General features: G+C 40.8%; 1 protein-coding gene across 1 annotated transcript in view; it reads left to right on the top strand.

Moving 5' to 3' along the window:
• Nucleotides 1–936: 936 nt before the first annotated feature.
• The window catches only part of PLD5 (phospholipase D family member 5), a 176,878-nt gene continuing 157,926 nt past the window's right edge, over nt 937–19,888 (top strand). The window contains exon 1 of the mRNA XM_042022993.1: nt 937–1,511. Coding sequence (XP_041878927.1) covers nt 1,326–1,511 — 186 coding nt within the window. The 5' untranslated portion in view covers nt 937–1,325. The remainder of the gene's footprint in view (nt 1,512–19,888) is intronic.

Genomic DNA, 19,888 nt, shown 5'->3' with positions numbered 1-19,888 from the left:
TTGCAAAGTGTGTGGGCAATTAGCGAGGTGGCTTTTCATACTGTGAAAAAGGAAAGTCCTTTTTTCTGCTGAAACACGTTTGAGCTAAATAGCAACACACATCAACTTCCACTAAAAGAGATGGCAGCGGACTATAGAAACCACCCCAAAAGGTCTTTTATTTTATGAGAGAAATCCTAGATGCCAGGGATCTACGAGTATGGGCATCCCAGCTACATTGTCCACCGGGACCACAGAAGCGATTTGATTCCTGAGGTCTGGTGCTGGCTGAGCCGCTGCAGCGGCGAGGGCTTCCAGGCGGGACTCGGACCTGGACCGGAGCCGAGCCGGGGCTTTCGCCTCCTGGTCAGGCGAGGTGCGCTCCTGGCTGCCCCGGCGAAAGGACCGGCAGCTCGGTCTGGTTACGCCCGAGAGCACCGGGAGCCCCTGCCCAGGGAGGGAGGGGACGCGGTGACGGAGAGGGGCTGCGGGAGAGGCCGGCGCGGTGCCTCCGGCGCCCACAGCCCCGCATCCCCGCTGGCCGCGGCGGAGCCGGGCGGGGTGAGGGGCACATCCCGCCCCGGGCCGGGCAGGACAGGGCAGCGGGCAGCGGCCCCGGGAGCCTCCGCCGTGGGGAGATCGGACAAAGGCTTCCAGGAGAGGGAGTGGCAAGCGGCCGCCCAGCCCTCGGCGGGCTGCGGGCGGGTCGGTGCCGCCGGGACGGGGGGAGAGCAAACGAGACAACTTCCCTAGGGGCACGGGGGGCCCCAGCACGGCGGCAGCGGCAGCTCCTCTCGAAAGGAAGGGGCTCTCCCGTGCCGCTGGCTGCTTCCCCGAAGGTGGCTGCGGGGAGGGGAGGTGGGGGAGGAGCCGGGCGCATCCCCGGGCGGGCGGCGGCCCCTCCACTGCGCCAACCTGCAGGCGGGCTGGAGGCGGCAGCCCCGCCCGGCCTCGGCTGCCGGGGCCGCGCCGCCCCTCGCCTTCGTCCCGGGCAGAGCCGCACGCAGCCGCTTCCCGCTGCGTCGGTCCTGGACTGCAGCTCGGTGGCGGCCAGGGCAACAAGCAGCGGCATCTTGGAGCATCTTCTTTCCCGAGTGCCCTTTCATCTCTCCCAGCCCGCTCCTCTCTCGTACCTGCAGCCTTTTCTTCTCCTTCCACTCCTTCTACCTTATTTCTCCTTGTCTCTCCCTTCTCTTACCATTTTCTGGTTTTAAGGGGTTTTTTTGCTTTCCTTTTCTTTCTTCTTCTCCCATCCTGTTCCTTTTTGGACCATCTTCATTTAGTGCCTCTTAATTTCTTCATTTCTTCTGGTTTTTTTCCCTTGGACTTTGCCTTGTCATGTCAAGATGGAAGTCAGGCATGACTGGCTCTCCTCATCCCCCCATGAGGGCTTCGAGCAGATGAGGCTGAAGAGCAGACCCAGGGAGCCTTCCCCAAGCCTCACCAGAGTAGGTGCGAACTTCTACAGCACTGTCAAGCAGCAGGACTACAGTGCCAGTGTCTGGCTGAGGAGGAAAGACAAACTGGAGCACGTAAGCCAGCTTCTTTTTCCCCCCCACCTCTTTTTTTTCCTTATTTTCTAGACCACTGTCTAGGTGCTCTGTTAGGCTGTCTGCCAGCTGGGACTCCAGAAGAAAAGTGTTGCTCCAGTAACTACATGGCATGGCATTTCCCAAATGATAGAGAAAGGAGCCACTTAGAGGTCCCGTAGTGGTCAGATCTGAGGTAAATGGGATGTCCGTACTGTTCCAAACCACATGCAAGTCTCTTCCTAACTGGAAATATTTTTTAACGTTCTTGGCTGATTGCTTCTTCTATTCCAGCAAATTCAGCACTGATGTGGGAGGAGGAAGATTGGGATGGTACAGATGGAGGTTAGAGCATTTATCTCACGGTGATTATAATGTAATTCTAGAATAGCTAAAAGAAAACAGCTGTTTTCTTTTTCTTTAAATTCTAGATATGATTTTCATTCTTCCCCTCCCCCATCTTTTTCTTCTCCATGCATAGGACTTTGAACATACTCTTACCTATGTGGGGTAGAGATTTCCTTCAAGACTTTTCTTCCTGCAGCAGTAGTACATGACTTAACTGTGTTTGAGGCCACAATAGAACTGATACTGTGGATAGCTCTAGTGAATATTTTATGAGAATTTAAGGTGCTTCAGAGTGTTCCTGTCTCAGATGATGTTTGAAAGCATTTTTCATGTTACTTGTAACAGCAAGGAAATGGGTTGAGAGGACCTGCACGCTGTGTAAGTTTCCTGAATAGCTTATTAGGTGAAACCCATTGTTAGGGTGTACAGTACAATCAAGACAGGAAAGTAGCTGCATTTACAGGGATGTGAAAGAATGTGGATGGGCTTGCATAATGCAACAGTCTGCTATTCTTTACATTAGTGAGTGTGAATTTGCAATCACAGTCACATTGACTTCAAGAGGCACAGGAAAATATTTCATGTGGTACAGCCACCTGAAGTCTCTTTGAATAGAAATGGTCTGATTAGAAGGATAAATTGCCTTTATTACGTGAAAATCCTAGATGGCATAGTAGAGTCCTTTAAAGATGAAGCCTGAAAGAAGGTCCTTTACCAACTAGTTCATGGACTATAACCCTCCCTTCCCATTAACCTGCAGAGTATTTTATCCCTCTTAGTGAAATCTTAAACTTGAGTTGTTTATACTTTGGGGGAAATGACAAGAACTGATGATCAGTTGCAAAGATCACATTTCAAATGTTGAGAAAGGTATTGAATTCTGTATGCCTTCAACACAATTTTGTGATTCTTCACGCTGACAACAAGGCTTCACAGTAGTAAGCTTGTAAGTGGAGTATTCACCCATTGTGAATCAAGAAGAAAGGTCAGTGCCTTATCTCAGTACAGCTAAAACATGGAAAGCACAGAAATCTGAGCTGTGGCTCTTGTAACTGATTTTTCTACATGTTGATATCTGTGATCAAATGAATGATTGTTAATTGCAGGGGGGAACAGTCTGTCAACAGTTTGATGTGTGGTAGCTGAATGGTCAGATACCTGTATAATAAATCATATTAGCAGGAAGAAGGAAAATAGGCATTAACTTGTTTGAAGATTGAAAGTGCAAAACCTTGATTTTGTGTGTGGTTTTATTGCTGGGTTGTTGTTGTTGGGGGTTATTATTATTTTTATTAAGTCAATATTTTGTCACAATAGTAGTCTTCAATAACCCTGCAGCATTTGTGTGAAAAGCTTTCTCTGTAATCTGTGTGGCATGAATGCATGTTCTTTTGGGGGTTTCCCTCTCATTTGATCCAGTTATTTTTACTCCCACAGCCTATTTGAACAATGCAGAGAGGAAAAAAATTGGAGCATTGATATATCTAGCTTGCCATAAAGTATTTATTTAATTTACATTTATTGTGAATACACTGCAGTACACTGATATGCCAACAGTAGATACCTGAAAATACTTTGTTTTGTGGTTTAAGGTAACTGCATTACTCATGAATGTCGTAACAGACGGGCTATTGCATGAATATAAATAAAATGTCTATTTATTTATAAATTCTATTTTGCTTATACAGTTTTGGAGAAAGGTTGTTATTTTCTGTTTTCAGATAAATCTTTGAGGGGTTTGAGTGTTCTCTTGCTGAAGAAGTTATTTCCTACACTCCACTCTTCCACTCCAGGAGACAAACTAATTACTTTGAGATGCATCATTTTGAATGGGATAGTCATTGACATATGATAGCTTTCGGCCAGTATTGCATAATGAAGATATTCACATCCTCCATCCACCTCACGAAGTTGCGTAACATTTCATTACAGCTCCCTCTGAGATAATCATGTTGCTTGATACCTACAAAGAAAATCAAAATACAAGGAGTGAGCATTCATGGAGGCACTGAATGTAAAAGTATGTTATCACAGACTTGATGCTGCACAAGGACAGGTGAGGCAGAAGGAGGGTATATAGTGAGTGCAAGTCAAGATACACATGAACAGATTTTGAAGTTTCATATGTAGTCTTTCAGCATTGAGGAGGGGGTTGGGTTTTGCTTCATTGAAGTGATTTCTTAAATTGATTTCAGTTGTAATAGGGATGAAATTGGGCCAGCGTATTTTGTTCATTACTTACAGTAAATCCTTGTAGGTCACAGTAGGCATTTCATATTGACTTTTGTTGAAGTGAATAGCATAACTTACTCATGTGCAACACTTCTTAATCCATGTAGAGTTTGAGGGGTTAAAAAACATCTTCTGAAGCCAATTTGGATCAAATTGTTTATGTAAAAAGGTTGTCAAATATAGGAACAGTTTGTTTCTAGATTTCAAAACTCTAACAGTTGTGGGTTATGGTGGTGTGGTTTTTGGTTTGTTTGTGCTTGTTTTAGGTTTTTCTTACACAGATTTCAATTTGAGGACTGTGGTAAAGAGGTTCAAGAATATGGTAAAGAGGTTCAAAATTCAACTGCATTATCTCTTCTGAAAGCACAGAGCAAGTTGTTCTTTAAAATTGATCAATATTTAATTATTGACTAACCATAGAGGAAGTAAAAATCTGGAACATATTGCTGGTGTCTTGCTAATTAATTGTTCTTCAAATGGATCTTAATATCATGTGGCTCATTGGCTAGTTGTTTTTGTAGGGTTATCTTTTTCCAAGTGGCAGCAACACAGCTTGTACTATGAAATATGTGAACACAACTCACCCCTGTTCTTTTGTGAACTCAGATGCTGCATTTAAGATTAAATGAATCTGCTGTAACGTGTTTGAAGGCCCAATGAGGAGTTTTTGCTGAAGTGAGGCCTCAGTGTACACACATGCTGTAGCCAGTGTGCTGAAGAGCCATACTCTTAATGGAGGAATTTACGAGAGATGCGAGGAACTCCAACACTGTAGATGTGATCACAGTGATGTTGCAAACCTTTACCTGAAATCTCTGCAGAGCTGAGATTTTTCAGATTCTATGTATTTGCTTCAACTAGTTCCTTGTGCCTCTTTGTGAAATTGTTTGCCTGGTATTGAAAGTGTTGGAGAGAAAACTGATGTGTGAAATATTCTTAAATGCTTCTTTGCATAGTGGTTTTGGTTTTTGTGGTTTTTGTTTCTTTCTCATTGGTGTTGCCTGTTTTTGATAAAATGTGAATTCATTAACAGAAAAAGGAGGAGGTAGGGATTGGGAAAGAGTAGCCAACCTGGTAGGCTTTAGCTGATGGGAGTTAGTCTGGTTTAATTTGCAGCAGCTCTCTGTCATGTCTCTGCATCCCAGAGTAATGACAAGTATTGAATAGCTGCTTTCCTGGTACCTCAGCAAAGAATTCTGGAGAACTTAATTTTGTATAATAAAAGCTTAAAAACTGAACAGATTTCTTTCTAAGCTACAAGAGATACGCTTCAAGCATATATTCATTTTTGACAAATACACATATTCCTTCCCAAGGATGTAGTGGTACTCTCTCTAATAATGTCTAAATTTAATTATTTGCTTGATTATGTTAAAAGATTTAAAAAATTCTCTTTTAAGAAACTGGTTCAAAACTAACTTTTGGGGAGACCTGACATCAGGACAGCATTATTTCCTGGCAATCCTCAGTCTGTTATTTTTGAATAATCATAATCAGGAGAAGTTACTGAGAATTATTGCATCATTTCTTGTTTTTTTACTGAAGTTCTGATCAGCAGCAAGGGCAATGTTGGGATTTTCAGATTCTAAGTACTCTTGCTGTTACTTGACCAGTTGATGCTGTTGCACACTGCTATGTCTTTGGCAGCATTGCCACCCAGGGAGCAAAGTGGCTATGAGGTACAGGGGTAGCAGTGTCACTTGGCAGCAGAGGCAGATATCTGATGTGCAAGTGTTAGGCTTAAGGCAGTTTACAATGGTGCCTGACAAGTGTGGCCAGAATACTTCTCAGAGCTGCATGACCAAATCATAAATAAAATATAGCTTTAATTCACCTGTCATAATACCTTTATAAAAGTTGAAATCCCAAATCCAATTTTGCCAGTTCATTTTTATTATTCAAAAACTAGTAGGTCTGTTAGGCAGCTTTGTTTGTCTCTCTTTTTTTTTTTTTTTTTTTTAGTGATACTGGAAATTCTCAACAAAAGCATTGTTGGACAGTTTCCAAGTGCATTTCTGCTCTTGCATTAAAATTAACACTAACGTCAAAAGTCAGAAGACAGATTTGTAATCTTCAGAAGGATGCAGAAGACACCATGTGCACAGCTATAACCTGCATCACCTAAACAAAGAAGGTGGACATAGCTTGATGTAAAGCACTAACAGGAGTAGAACCCAGTCAAGCCCAGTCCGTTGCTGGACAGCGCCAGTGGCTTCAGTTTAAGGAAGAATAATGCCAGGATATAAATCAGAATTCAAAAAACATTACCCATGTTCCCAAAACAGCCCCAGTCTTGAAATAAATGCAAACATGTGGCTTCTTTTGAGTTAAATGAATTAATAGAATCACAGAATATCCTGAGTTGGAAGGGACTCACAGGATCATCCAAGACCAGCTCCTGGCCCTGCAAGGGACACCCCAAGGATCATACCATGTACCTGAGAACATTGTCCAAGTGCTTCTTGAGCTCTGTCAGGCTTGGTGCTGTGACCACTTCCCTGGGGAGCCTGTTCCAGTGCCCAGCCACCTTCTGGGTGAAGAACCTTTTTCCAATATCCCCCCTAAACCTCCCCTGACACAGCTTCAGGCCATTCCCTTGGGTCGTGTCACTGGGCACCAGAGAAAAGAGCTTTCTCCTCCATTTCCCCTCATGAGAAAGTTGTAATTGCAATGGGGTCTCCCCTCAGTCTCCTCTCCTCCAGGCTGAACAAGCCAAATGACCTCAGTCACTTCTATGGCTTCCTCTCCAGGCCTTTCACCATCTCGGTTGTGTCCTTTGGTGTGACTCTTTTTAACAGCTTCATATCTTTCTTATATTGTGGCACCCAGAGCTGCACACACCACTCGAGGTGAGGCCACAGCAGTGCAGAGTAGAGCAGGACGATCCCCTCCGTTGCCCAACTGGTGATGCTGTGCTTGGTGCACAGTTGTCAGAGTCCTTTGCATTAAGCAGGTATAAATAATTTGCCATCTGGAATAATGGCAGACACCAAAAATAATGGTGTGTGCTGTGTAGGACAGTACATGTATGGGGGCAGTTCAGAGGGTTCTGGAGAGTCAGCTTCCAATATTTGAAGCTTTTTGATGGTACAGTTGTAGATTTTAATTCCAAATGTCTGTCTGGTCCTGGAGATAGGTATCTATATTTAGATTTCATCGTTAAAATCAAGGGAACAAACTCAAGTTAGAGGGATTTGGGCTTTTTCTCAACAGGAGACTGGTATGTGGATCGCCTGCCTGGAGCAGTAGTACTTAGCATGAGTTGTGATTCTTGCTGAAGTAGTAGCATGCAGTCTGCTTCACTGCTGACAGACTGTGTGTGGAGGGGAATTCTTATGTTGAAATGCTGATTTCCTTGCAGGTGTCTTTCTCCAATAATGTTTTGTAGACAAACATAATTAGAGAAAATAAATGTTCAGAAAAGTGGAAAAGGTGGACCAAAATAATTGAACAGTGTTGAGAAAATACTGAATAACATTTTAGGGAAAAAAAATGTTAAATGTTTTCTTTTGAAAATGATATGGGGAATTTCAAATCCTGAATAATTTATTTCTGTAGTTACCACACACAAAAGTAATTTTGTATTGCAACCCAGTGAAAATAACGATACCTAACAGTTTTTCTCTTTTTGGTTATAGTGGGTTAACCTTGGTTTTCTGCCAGCTGCCCACCAAGCCACTCTCTCTCTCTCTCCCCCTGTCCTTTTGAGGACAGGGGGAGAACATGAGATAGAACATCTTTTAGCTGAGATGAAGATGGGGAGATGACCAATTACTGTCACAGGCAAAACAGACTCAACTTGGGGAAAATTTAAATTAATCTACTGCCAATTAAATATAGGATAGGATAGTGAGAAGCAAGGACAAGACTAAAACCACCTTCTGCCTTCCCCCTATCTTTCCAGCTCAACTTCAGTCCTTTGTTCCTGAATCTTCAGCCTCCTTCCCCTCAATGCCCCAAGTGGCACAGGGTATTGGGAAATGGTGGCTGCAGTCAGTTCATAACACTTGGTCACGACTTCTTCTCACTATTCCCTGCTGTGGTGTGGGATCTGTGCCACAGGATATAGTCCCTGTCAAACTGTTCCAGTGTGGGTCCTCCACACAAGCTGCAGCTTTTCAAAAACTGTACCAGCATGGGTGCCCTCCCTGGGGTGCACTCGAGGAATGGACTGCTCCAGCATGGGCTCCCATGGGCTGCACTTCCTGCTCCTTTGTGGGCTCTCCACAGGCTACAGCTTCCTTGAGAGCACATTCACCTGCTCTGGCATGGGCTGCAGTGTGGTCACCTGCTCTGGTGTGGTCCTCCATGGGCCGCAGGAGGACAACCTACTGTCTTCATGGGAAGCAGAGGAGTCTCTGCTCCGGCACCTGGAATGCCTCCTTCCTGTTCTCCTTCTCTGACCTTGGCATCTGCAGGGCTGTTTCTCTCACATTTTTCTTGCTCCTCTCCCATAGCTCCTGGGCAAGTTTTTTTCCTTATATGTGTAATCAACAGAGGCACCAACTTGTGCTGTTGATGGGCCCAGCTTTGGCAAAGAGCAGGTTTGGCAGGGAGCCAGCTGGAGCTGGCAGTGTCCGGCATGAGGCAGCCACTGGTCTCACAGAGGCCACCTTGGCAGCGGCCCCTCACCCCCCCCAAAACCTAGCCATGTAAACCAAATACACTAATCCTAGGAGCAGCTCTTTCTCTGGCATATGAGAAAATCATTCAGCATTGCATTAATCTAACATATCAGTTCTGATGATTTCAACATCAGTCACTTTGAAAGTGCAAATCTCTAAAGCTAAATTTAAAAAATTTGAGAGGCATATTCACTGTAGCAAGCTTAATTTATAGTGTCTGACTTTATGTTGTTGCACAGTAATACAAAATGACTTTAAGTTTCAAAGTTGCACTAAAAATTAATTTATATATGTATGCATGTATAAATTTAACTCAGCCCATTCAAGACTTTTGAGAAATGAAGTTTTCTAGTTTCTGAAAAAAAGACATAAATCTTAGCCTATATTTCTTCCAGACGTTAACTTCAGTGTAGGTATAGAAAAAGTGCTTTTCACTGCTTTGCTTTTCCTAATTCTACCAGCATTAAGGAAAATCCAAATTAGTTTTTTGCTATTGTCATCCTTTCTTTTTATCAGCGTTTACCATCCTTGTTTAAGGATGCAGAAACTTGCAGCTTAATTTCCTTGTCTGTTACACAACCAAATACTCCGCAGTCTTCAGTGATTTGGTCTTGTGGCTGACCATTGACTGTAACACTTTTAAGGGTAGTGGGAGTACTTAAAACACAAGGAAAATTACGCTTAATTAATATCTCCTCACAAATGTAATCAGTTCACTGTCAGTAGAGGATGCCCAAAGAAGCTAGTTGCTATGACTGGTTGTATGTTTAGCTTAGGCCTTCTTCCAGTGCATAACCAGGAATGGTAAAATACTGAAGGGAAAAGAACTTCTCAGACTATGGAAGGATGGAAACAACAGGCCAGCTCATGCCTATGATAAATAAACCCTGCTTTATTGCCATTCAGGATGGGAAATCATATACTCTTCATTGTTCCTGAAAAAGAAAGTCCTGTGATAAACTCCCTAGATCTGTCTCCCCTGACTGAATGTTTTCTTGAGGCACAAGAGATGGGTTTCTCTTGCTTTGTTTTTTTTGTAACATTATTTCAGGTCTGTTTCCCATACCTTTTTCATGGTTTCATTACTGAGAGGGAAAAAAAATGAGCACCCTGCTAATGTCTTGCAAGGTCCATATATCGTCTTACACCAAATAACTCCTCTGTTGTATTTCAGAGTCTGAAAGGAGGTTTCTTAAAATAAGATTTTGATGCAACTGTTTAAATTTTTGCATTCCTAGATGACAGTTGGTAGAGTGAAAAAGTGTAACATTAATTTTCCCATGCAGTGACACTCTAATGTTTGTAAGATTGTGTAGTCTGAGTGGACAATCAAGCTGTTTTCAACTTGTCCTTCACAGTTTCTGGGAACAAAAGTAGATTACTTGAGGATAAATCTCTATTAAGGCAATAAGTGTGTATTCCCTAAAGAGCTAAATCCAGGATGTGTGCTGCTGCTTGCTTGAAACCTGCATGCCCACGGGGGGAACGATGAGCTGGGTGTGCTCCTTTGCCTGGTGGGGATGCAGTTGATCCATTTATGGAGAAATGAGGCACTCACAGATTCCTTGGTCATTTGTGTGACAAGGGAAGGCAGTTAACCCACTGTCCCCTCAAGTGACAAACGCTGGGCTTTTTATGCTTGCTTGACTATCTACTGTGCCTGAGTGGACAGAGGGGCCACTCAGCTAAAGAAATGTGTGTGGGGAATTGGGAGAACCTCAGAAGTTGAGGAGGGGCAAGAGAGGATGATGATACATTGGTGCCAGTTAAATGAATTGATTTAATCAGAAAAGAATTTTTATTAGATTGGAAACTTATTCCTAGGGTTTTTTTGAGTCCGTATCCATCAAAACTTGGTCTGATTTTTTTTCTTAATAGGATTTGCTCCTCAGAATTCTTTAACTTTTATAAAGACTTTCCAAGTATAACAAAGGATTTGAGTATTTTTATAGGGGGTTGTCTTGTTTTTTTTTGATCAATGCACTGTGAATTTGACTGTGTAGATAGCATCTAGCCCTGGATGAAGAAGTATCAGAGTGGTATTTTTAGTAATGCTACATAGCCCTGCTCTCTGAAGATGAAGAAAAATTTACCTATTTCTCCCCACTTTTGCACAGCCTGTAAAACCCTCTATGTGCAGTATTTGTAGGGAATAAAGTGCTTTTTATTAATTTCTTACCTTAAAACCAGGATTTTAAGAGGACTTAGTAAGTTTCATTTTTGACTGTATGATGTCAACATAATCAGCGGCTTGTTTTGTATTTGATAAAGTTGTTGCAGCTCATAAACACCAGTCATTCTATTTTTATTTTTGTTGCTACTCATGTATCTCTATTTACAGTTGTAATTAAATATTTAATGGAATAAAAAAGCTCATGTATTTGAGAACTGCTGCTAATAAAAAAAATAGTGATTTAGATAATTCCTGGCATTCTGATACATTAAATAGGCTGGATTTCCCCAAGGCATTTTAAACTGTTTGGAGCAGAACCAAATGTGGAGCAGTGCTGAGACAGTGATAGTGACCAGCTTAAAATCCTTGATCCTGTTGTTACTGCAGTGAAGGCATATTTACTTGGGGTTGTACTCTTACTTGGTTTTCTAAAAGCTAGTATATGCTGTAAAAAGCCTGACATAACAAGCAGATTTGTATTCGTTTTGAAACACAGGAACATTTAAAAGTTAATAAGGTCTTCAGCACTTCCAGCCACAGTAAACGTGTCATGCCTCACTGCTGCTTTTCGTGTTACAGAAGTGATGCTGCTGTCCATTGAATTTCATGACTGATCCTTTCTAGGCAGGAGATTTTTTGATAAGGGAATATGCTTTATGGACTGAACAAACTTCAGGCATTACCTCAGCTGAGGCTGTTTGCTTCTGGGAATGGTGTTTAAGGTGACACTGTTTCCTAAATGCAGCTTGTGCACTTTTGTTTGATCTTGTTCCAAAACCATGATCCATTGACTTGATTACTATGGCATCAAGTTGTATATGAGCTACTTGAGAGAAGACTGTGCATCAGCTCGGCTGTCACAGATTTGGAGCTAAAAACCAAGTTCAATATCTCATGCTAAGCAGCTGGAGGAAAAATCTGCCTTGGAAGCCTCACTTTTTCTTGAGCTTTAAGTCTCTGGATCATCAGGCTAGTTGCTGGATAAATTATTTGAGAACACTCTGCAGTTAGCACAGGGCTATCAAAAGGACAGAAGGCATCCTGATATAACAGAAGGGATGTAAGAAACTGTAATATCTATGTGAACATGAAAAAAATTATGTAGATCCAGTTGCTCAGCATTTAAGCCCACCTTAAGGTATTTCAGAATGGAGAATACACAAGGAAGTTAGATGGGTGCAGGGTGCATTTGAAACTGTAATTACATGCCAAGAGTAATGAATGGATATCTTAAGAAAACTCAGCAGAACAAAGCTATCTGTGAAATTATTTCTTTGTTCCCCATTAAAATACTTCTGTACCTCATTAGAAAGTGTAAGTGAAAAAGGGAGCCCATCATACTAAAAAGCAAATCAAACCTAAACTGGCATATAATTTCAGATTAATGATAGCAGGTATGATCTGTTTTCATGTTTTGTGCTAATTTAAGTGCAAAAGTGCACCTGCTTCGATGGTAATAATTGGGGGAAAGCCCCACAAATAAAGAAGACACCAAAACACCTCATTGCCTCTTGCAAAACATTAATTAGATGAGCAAATAGAAGAATGTCCATTGGAGTTGACCGGTGGCTACAGTAAAGCTGGGGACTTGTGTCAAGTTCTGCTATTTCCCCATAGTTGTTTGTTGGAGAGGACCCATGAGCATTTAGAAAGGCTTGTGTTCCTGAACACTAAGAAGAAACACAAGTGACGAGGGGTCATACAGAAATTCTCGTGGCTTTCTGGCAGATGCTGACAGAAGTTGGCCTGTTTAGTTCTTCCTGGGCAGTGATAAACTAGCCAGCATAAATTAGGTTGGGAAGATGAGTGAAATGGAGTAAGTTGGAGCTAATGCTCTGTCAGTTTGCTCAAGGACTGGAACAGCTTTAACCTTTAAGCCTTTGCAGGACAGTGGGGGGGGGGATTTATGTCTTCCTAAACAGAAGCTGATGTGCATTTGTAACCCTGTGCTGCCCATTTGCTGGTACCTTCTGGAATGTGTTTCAAAGGTTTTAAGCCAGTGGGTTGGCACAGGTAGCAAACACACTGTTTTCTTTCTTTCCCTAAATCAGTACATTCCATAACTACTTCCTGCTTATTAAAGAATTGTCTTACGGCCTGCAGCCATGTGTTTAGTCCTATAAGCTCTAATAGTGAAGGTAGCTATCTACTTGCTTTTGTGATCTTGGATGCCTTATGGAAAAGTAGTTTCCCAGAGTTTTCAACAGGATCCATAGTGCTAAATTCGGGTTGGATAGTGCACCGACTCTTCACATCGTTTAGATGTGGCTTCAGTCATGGTTTGAAGTGTTTGCTAAACTGTACAAATTCTCTGTATCTTTTCACAAAAAACCAGTATGTTTTGTGAACAGCTGACTTCTGCTATTGACTAGGTAAAGAGTCGCTTGGAGTCATGCATGCAGTCCTGTGCATAAGTGCTGCTTAAAACAATACGGGATGAAGTATATTCAGTGCTGCCTCTCTGTTGGAACTGTGATTTTTAGATCCTTGAGAAGGTGCATCTTTTGAGTAATTCCTGTTACATAAATAAAGACTACATAACCCCCCTGGTTAGTGCAGCTGATGGGATGGTTCTAAGGAAAGATGACTTGAAAATGTGTTACTTAAAACAAGCAGACGAAAAGATCACTGATGAATGAAAGCCAAACAATTTTGAAATTATTTGCAATTTTAAACTATTTTTGAGTGAGTTATTTGTAGAATGTGAAACAAATCTATGATGCTGAAGACTGATTGGTACTTACTTGGGATGTTGTGAGCATCAAAATATATCAATACACCAAATGCTGTTTTCAGGCTTTTACAGTGTAAATGATTTATTGTTTGGATAACAATTCCTTTGGGTCTAGCATGAAACAAAACCCTTAAGTGTTCTGGAAAACGTTATCCTTTTGAACAATGCAATTTCCTTTGTCAATGTGAGCTGCTGTCCCTGCAGACTTTTCTTTCAATTCCCCATTGGGCTTGTGGCAGGCAGCTAACCCCTTCTGTGTTATTTTATCCCATTTTCTGCAATATTGTTCTCTCTGAGCCTTTTTGTCATGTCTTAGCTGCATCAAACTCCTGCTGCGGAAAGCTGGAATGTGCCACACTGTATTCTCTGGCTCTGTGTATATGGACTTCATGCACATCAGCCTAAATCAATTTGTTTCTGCAACCATATGACAGCTGAAACCTTAGTCTGCTGGAAATTTCAATATTTAAAAAATACTTTTTTTTCAGTTTGTACACTTTTTTCCTCTGTTGTGTATCCGTGCTGGGGCTGTTCCAGGAATTCTGTTTGGCTTTAAAGAACTGTTGTTCAAATCCATTTTTTACAAGACACTCTATTGCAAGGTCGGATTTACCTACCCAAGGCCCTTAATTTTTCATTTTTTTTCCTATTTATATAATCTCATAAATTCTTTCATGGTGCTTATTTTTTAAATTATTTTTCTTTATTCCCTTGTCCCCACCCTGCTGCTCTGTCCTCTCAAACTCCTCTAACAAATCCACAGCCCTGTTCTGGTATTGCATGCCGTGTTCTGTGATGCACCTTGTGTGAAACACCCAGGGAAAGTATGGTGAGTAAAATACATGTAGGATTTGCAAAAATGCACTTCTCTTACAAGGTTTCTACATAATTTCTGTTCTGTCAGGACAACACTTTCTGAAGTTCTTAAGTGATTTAAACTCATAAATACTGAATATGGACTTCTGAAAACCCTAAGTTACAAGGAAGATGGAAGCTTCTGGGGTGTGTGAGTTTGGGTTGGCTGACAGCCTTGCAAGTGTGGTCTATAGATCTGATAATATAAAAGCCAATGGTTACATGAAGAGCAATAAAACTTTTCACCACCAGTGTGACTTTGTAGTGTCAGCCAACAGCATGTTCTTTCAGAATCTCTTTCCTTTAAATTAAATAAGAGCTCTGATTTTTTTTTCAGTGCAGAGAAATACAAGCAACTGTACCATTGTGTCTTGAAAGGGATGAAAAAACAGTTTATTTTTCTTACGGAATCTGTTTTTCAAATGATTGCACATTTACTTCTGTTTTTCAGGAAGAGACAATTGAGAGTCCATCTTTTCAAGTTAATTTGTGCAGGTAGTAAGTAGGTTTTTCTCTGATCATGTGAGAAATTTATGGCAGATGTAGAAATGCCTGTTTATTACTGGAGTACCGCTGTAATACCTTCTGATTTATAGGCCACAGTACCTAAGACACATGAAATACTTGAAATTTTTATATGTTTTAGCTCTCAGGTTACCACTGTATGTTATATTTGTGTTGTTTTGGGGTTTTTTAATACATTGCTTAAATAAGAGAGGGTGAAGGGTGTGGTATTTTTGGAAGGCTGTAAGATCCCTTCCTGTTTTGACTAATCAGGTTGTTGTATTGGAGCTGATGCTTTCTATGATTTCTTTTTTGCTAAAAATCTCTCCCTAACAGCTGTTTGTGCTTTGGGTTTTTTAAATGTGTGTTTCTCCAGTATTTGCAAGATTAAAACTATTTTATAAGAGCCTTTGGGAATACTTGTTGCTTTGTTTATTTACTTTATGATTCTGTTTGGCATCAGATGTTCTCAGTTTGTTTCTGGGCATTATTAATTTTTAATAGCATATCTGGCTAATTTATTCAGGCTCATAGTGTGGAACTCCTGACTTGAGTAGAACAGCTTGATGAGGAGCTAGTTACTGATGGGTGTTTGATTGTTACCACCATGAAGGAAATACCTTCCCAAAATACCATTCCAGATAATAATTGCATGTCTAATTTGAGACATGATGATGCCGGTGGTGGCCTCTCTTCTGTGAGTTACACTGGTTTTACAGTAGCTTGTTCTAGCTGTACTTAATTAACTTTAATTACATGTCTATATATGTGTATAGTTTTAACTATTAAGCATGATACTGTAACCCATAGCTTTGTTTAGTTGTAGTTATTGCACATTTACCATTCATTGTGTTGTTTTCTTCCTTTTCCAAAAAAAAAAAAAAAAAAGGCAGCTTGGCAGCAAAAGAAAGGTTCTCTTATTATATTGTCCTGGCTGCTCTGCTGTGAAGGGAGAGATTAGTGATTTTTGAAAGCAACTGAGCCATGAGGCCCAGAGAAGCTTTTAGTGTAGAGATGGGGCAAGCAGAGAAGGAGAGGAAGGGTGAAGCTTGAAGAAACTGAAGGAAACTGTAGGCTGGAAGATTGCTGAAAGGAGCAGAGAACTCTCTTGTAGTAGTAGACAGAAAGATAGAAGCTCTTTTAGGGTTCTGGAGGGAAAAACAAGATTGTTCAGCTCAGCCTTTGAAAGCTTTTGGCTTGGATAGCCAAATCAGAGGAAAAGACCTGCCCTGAAAGATGATAAGGCCAAAATCTGTTTTCAGATTTTTTCATGCAGTGGGTTTGAGTTCTGGGTTCTGTATTAGCTTAGTACTTTTGTGCAAGCAATTAGAAATAGAGAGGTGTAGGGGTTTTGGTTTTTTTCTTGTTGCTGTTTTTGTCTGTTTTTTGGTATACTCACAGTGGCAAACTCACTGATTTCCCCTGAAGGCTCTGCCTGAAATGAAACTCTCTCATGAATCTTCACATACAAACTGGCCAAATATTGCAACAAGACAAGAACAGCAAAATCAACTTTCATGGTTGGCTTCTTGGAATAGTGGGCTCTAAAAACATACATGGATTTTGATGCAGAGATTGATTTTCTTTTTTAAATGTAATTGGTATCATGGACTCTAATGTCTTCCTGAGACATGTGGACTCATTGCCTGATTGAACTAGCTTCTGTTGCATGTGAGGGATGTGGAAGCTACAGAAACCATCCAAAAGAGGAATATTAAGTATTTTGACTGAATAGGGGCCACAAGATGTGGATATTCTAATTGTGAGTTAATTTTATCAAAGTCGTAATGCAGCTGACAAGTTCTTTAGGATTTTCTATTGGCTTAAATTCTTTATTTATTTGCAGTTCACTGTGTATGACTGGACACAAATAATGCTGTCTTCACCTCGCTCTCTTTTTTTAATATTTGCTGTTTGCAGAGAAGGCACATGAGTAATTTCAAGATGGCCACGTGGACATTTTGGACATAAGCCTTTGCAAAAGTACATTTGCACAAACATTTCTGAGATTTGGTCAATGCCAGAAAAGCTCATTCCAAATTCTGTATGTATGGATGTCACCTGAAAACAGAGGTGAAACGTAATGGTCTCACCTGATTTGTTTAAACATCCTTATTCTGAGATACAGGGTTTTTGGTTTTTTTCTGTAGTCTTTATGTCAGACAAGTTGCCATTTATTTATGTAAAGATTCAAGCAGTTTTCAGACCACTTTGCAAAGAAAAACTACATTAAGAGTAGAATTCCTTCCTGAGGATTCTAAACCAAGATTACAGAAATGAAATAATAGTTTTGCTTTGTTATTGCCTACCATATAATCTGTAAGGCTGCTATACCACTTGAAGCATTTAGGGAGAACAGTGAGTCACTTCAGTCATAATTTTTTTCATGTCAATGACCCATTACATGCTATGAGTAGTCTCCATTTGTTGTTTGAGTGACAGCATTGTCTTTCTGAGTGTTGAATTGCCTACCTTTCTATTGTGTTTCATGAGCAGTTTCACTTGAGAAGGGAAACATGAGTTGATATTTCAGATAATCAGGAAGCTTTTATTGTCTTCCTTCCTCTCCTTTATTCTTCCTGTTGTGGGACAGGAAGATAAAAAGAGTACAGATAAGAACATCAGGTCCGATGGGAACATCTGTTTTATGACCTAGAGTTGCTCCAAGTACGGTATTAATGCCAGGTATGGCAATAGCAACAGTTTCAATTCTTATATTACTTTCACAAAGTTTGCATTTTCAATAAAATTAATTATTGGTTGCAGATAAAAAACATTGGATTGTTGGCAACTTGAAATAATACCAGTTTTTTCATTTTCTCAATCCTGAATTCTTGACTATGTATGCATCCTAATTTCAGAGGTAGGAGAAGGTATTATTTAAAGTCCAACCTGTCTGCAAAAAGTTCTTTAACACTCTCAGGAAGCGTCCTTTTCCACTATGTATTAAGGTTTGAGGGAATAAAGGTGTTGATTTTACACTTGCCTTTTCATTTTGTCTTGTCTTTTGGGATCTTAAACATAGGACTAGTTTATTTTCTTTCATATTATGGAAGTAGTGGCAGATACCGTGTTCTCACAGACCTCAAGAGAAATTACATACCACTTGGAGAACCTGTTCCTGAGCTTTTTTTTTGGTTTTTGTTAACAGATTTAATTTTGTGTGACTTTAAGTGTCTGTGCTTTTAAGTTTTTTACACCACTGCAACCTTTTATATTCTTAGATAAAAATAAAAGCCCTGTATACTTTAGCTCAGGATTTAGTTGAAAACTTGTGAGATTTTTGTTGCTCTGGATTTCTAGAGAAGATAACATATTCTTTTGCATGACTATCTGTGTAACCCTTCATCAATGCCAGCTAATTCATCCATTTGCTTTTCTGTGGACTAATTTTAATCACTTATTTGAAAGAAAGTTGATTCTTCAGTACTCATAGTGGTCCCCTCCCATGTGTGGGACTTTACATTTGCCGTTGACTTTCACAGGCCTTCTGTCAGACTATTTTTTGAGACTGCTGACATCTGTCTGAATTGTAGGCCTGTGTTGCCCAGCAGTGATCCTGGTAGTGATCCCTGAGAAACTCAGCAAACCAGTTGGACTCTATGCTGTCTGCAGCCCATTAGCCCAATGGGTTGTACAGTTCCCAGCCCAACATACATGGTTATCCAATGCACATCTTGCCAATTTTTCTGTGAGGGTTATATGGGAGACTGTCAGAAGCCTTGCCAATGTGCAGCTATGCAGTAAGAATGCCTTCCTCTGGTCCACAGAGTTCACAGTCGTATCACACAGAAGGCATTCAGGTTAGTGAATACAATTTGCTTTTGGTAAGTCCAGGTGATGTCCATGTCATCTTCCTCACTTGATGCCTTCTCTCTTCAAGTATGACAAGTTTGGCCTCTCAGTGGACAGTTCCTGAGCTTGACCTCACTTTGACTGCGGGAAATGTTTGCCATTTCCAACTCTAATAAAGAAGTGGGCTGAATTTCTCCCCTGCACCTGCACTTAAGTGCACCTGGCTGTTACCTTTCCGGGATTACTCCCAAGGCAGGCTGTCTGCAGTTAGGCTGACTGTTACTTTGCTTGAGAGATTTCAGACCACATTTGTGAGTAATTCTTTTTGTAATAGAGAAAGGAGTCTCTAACAGTAGAAGTACTACTTTGAGACGCAAAATGTTGACCAACTTTCCTCATATGCCAGAAGTTTCGTCTCTTGCAACGTTAGCTTTGCTTAGCTTCCCTGAAGTTTCCAGGAAAATGGCTAGTCTTTGAAAGAGTGATGGAAATGAGCAGATGGAAATTATTCAATTTTCACTTCATTATGCATTCATATTCAGCTTCTAGATTCAGTCTTTTAAAGTTGGCCTAACATAAAGAAATGTTTTGGGCATAGACAGGGAATCAAATCTCAGGACAGTATCTCAGGACTACTCCTTTTAAAGGTAGAGTGGAAACAGGTTTTCTGTTTTTCTTGTGACCTTGGGCTCTTACTAAAACTTGTTTCTCTGTATGTATAATGGATTAATAGCATTACTCAGCTTTTCATAAGGGTTCTGGGGATATATCTGGTAAAGGTGATAAAATATACATGTAGACAAGTTGTAAACCATGTGAATACTTTAGATAAATGATAGTATAACTTCATTTCAGCTCACCAGAATAGATGGTACACTGGAAATTGTAGATGCAGTTCTAAGCATGTCTCCTCTGCAGGTTGATAGTGAAATGGGGTCAGCCACATTCGTTGTGTTGCTGCTAGTGATCTTGTGACCAGAGGCTAAGCTGATTAACTTGCTTATTTTTATAGAAAATTTACTTAGTCTTCTGCCCAAATGGAATTGCTTACTTTCTGTCAGATAGGTGAACTGATCTAGCATTCATGTTGCTGCAGGGTGAGCAAATTTAATGA

The sequence above is a fragment of the Corvus kubaryi genome, unplaced genomic scaffold (genome assembly GCF_017639235.1).
Source record: "Corvus kubaryi isolate FWS band 111438036 unplaced genomic scaffold, C.kubaryi_AGA036_p1.0 37232, whole genome shotgun sequence".
Classification (NCBI taxonomy): Eukaryota; Metazoa; Chordata; class Aves; order Passeriformes; family Corvidae; genus Corvus; species Corvus kubaryi.
Note: the sequence above shows the minus strand (reverse complement) of the source record. Positions and strands in the feature narration are given on the sequence as shown.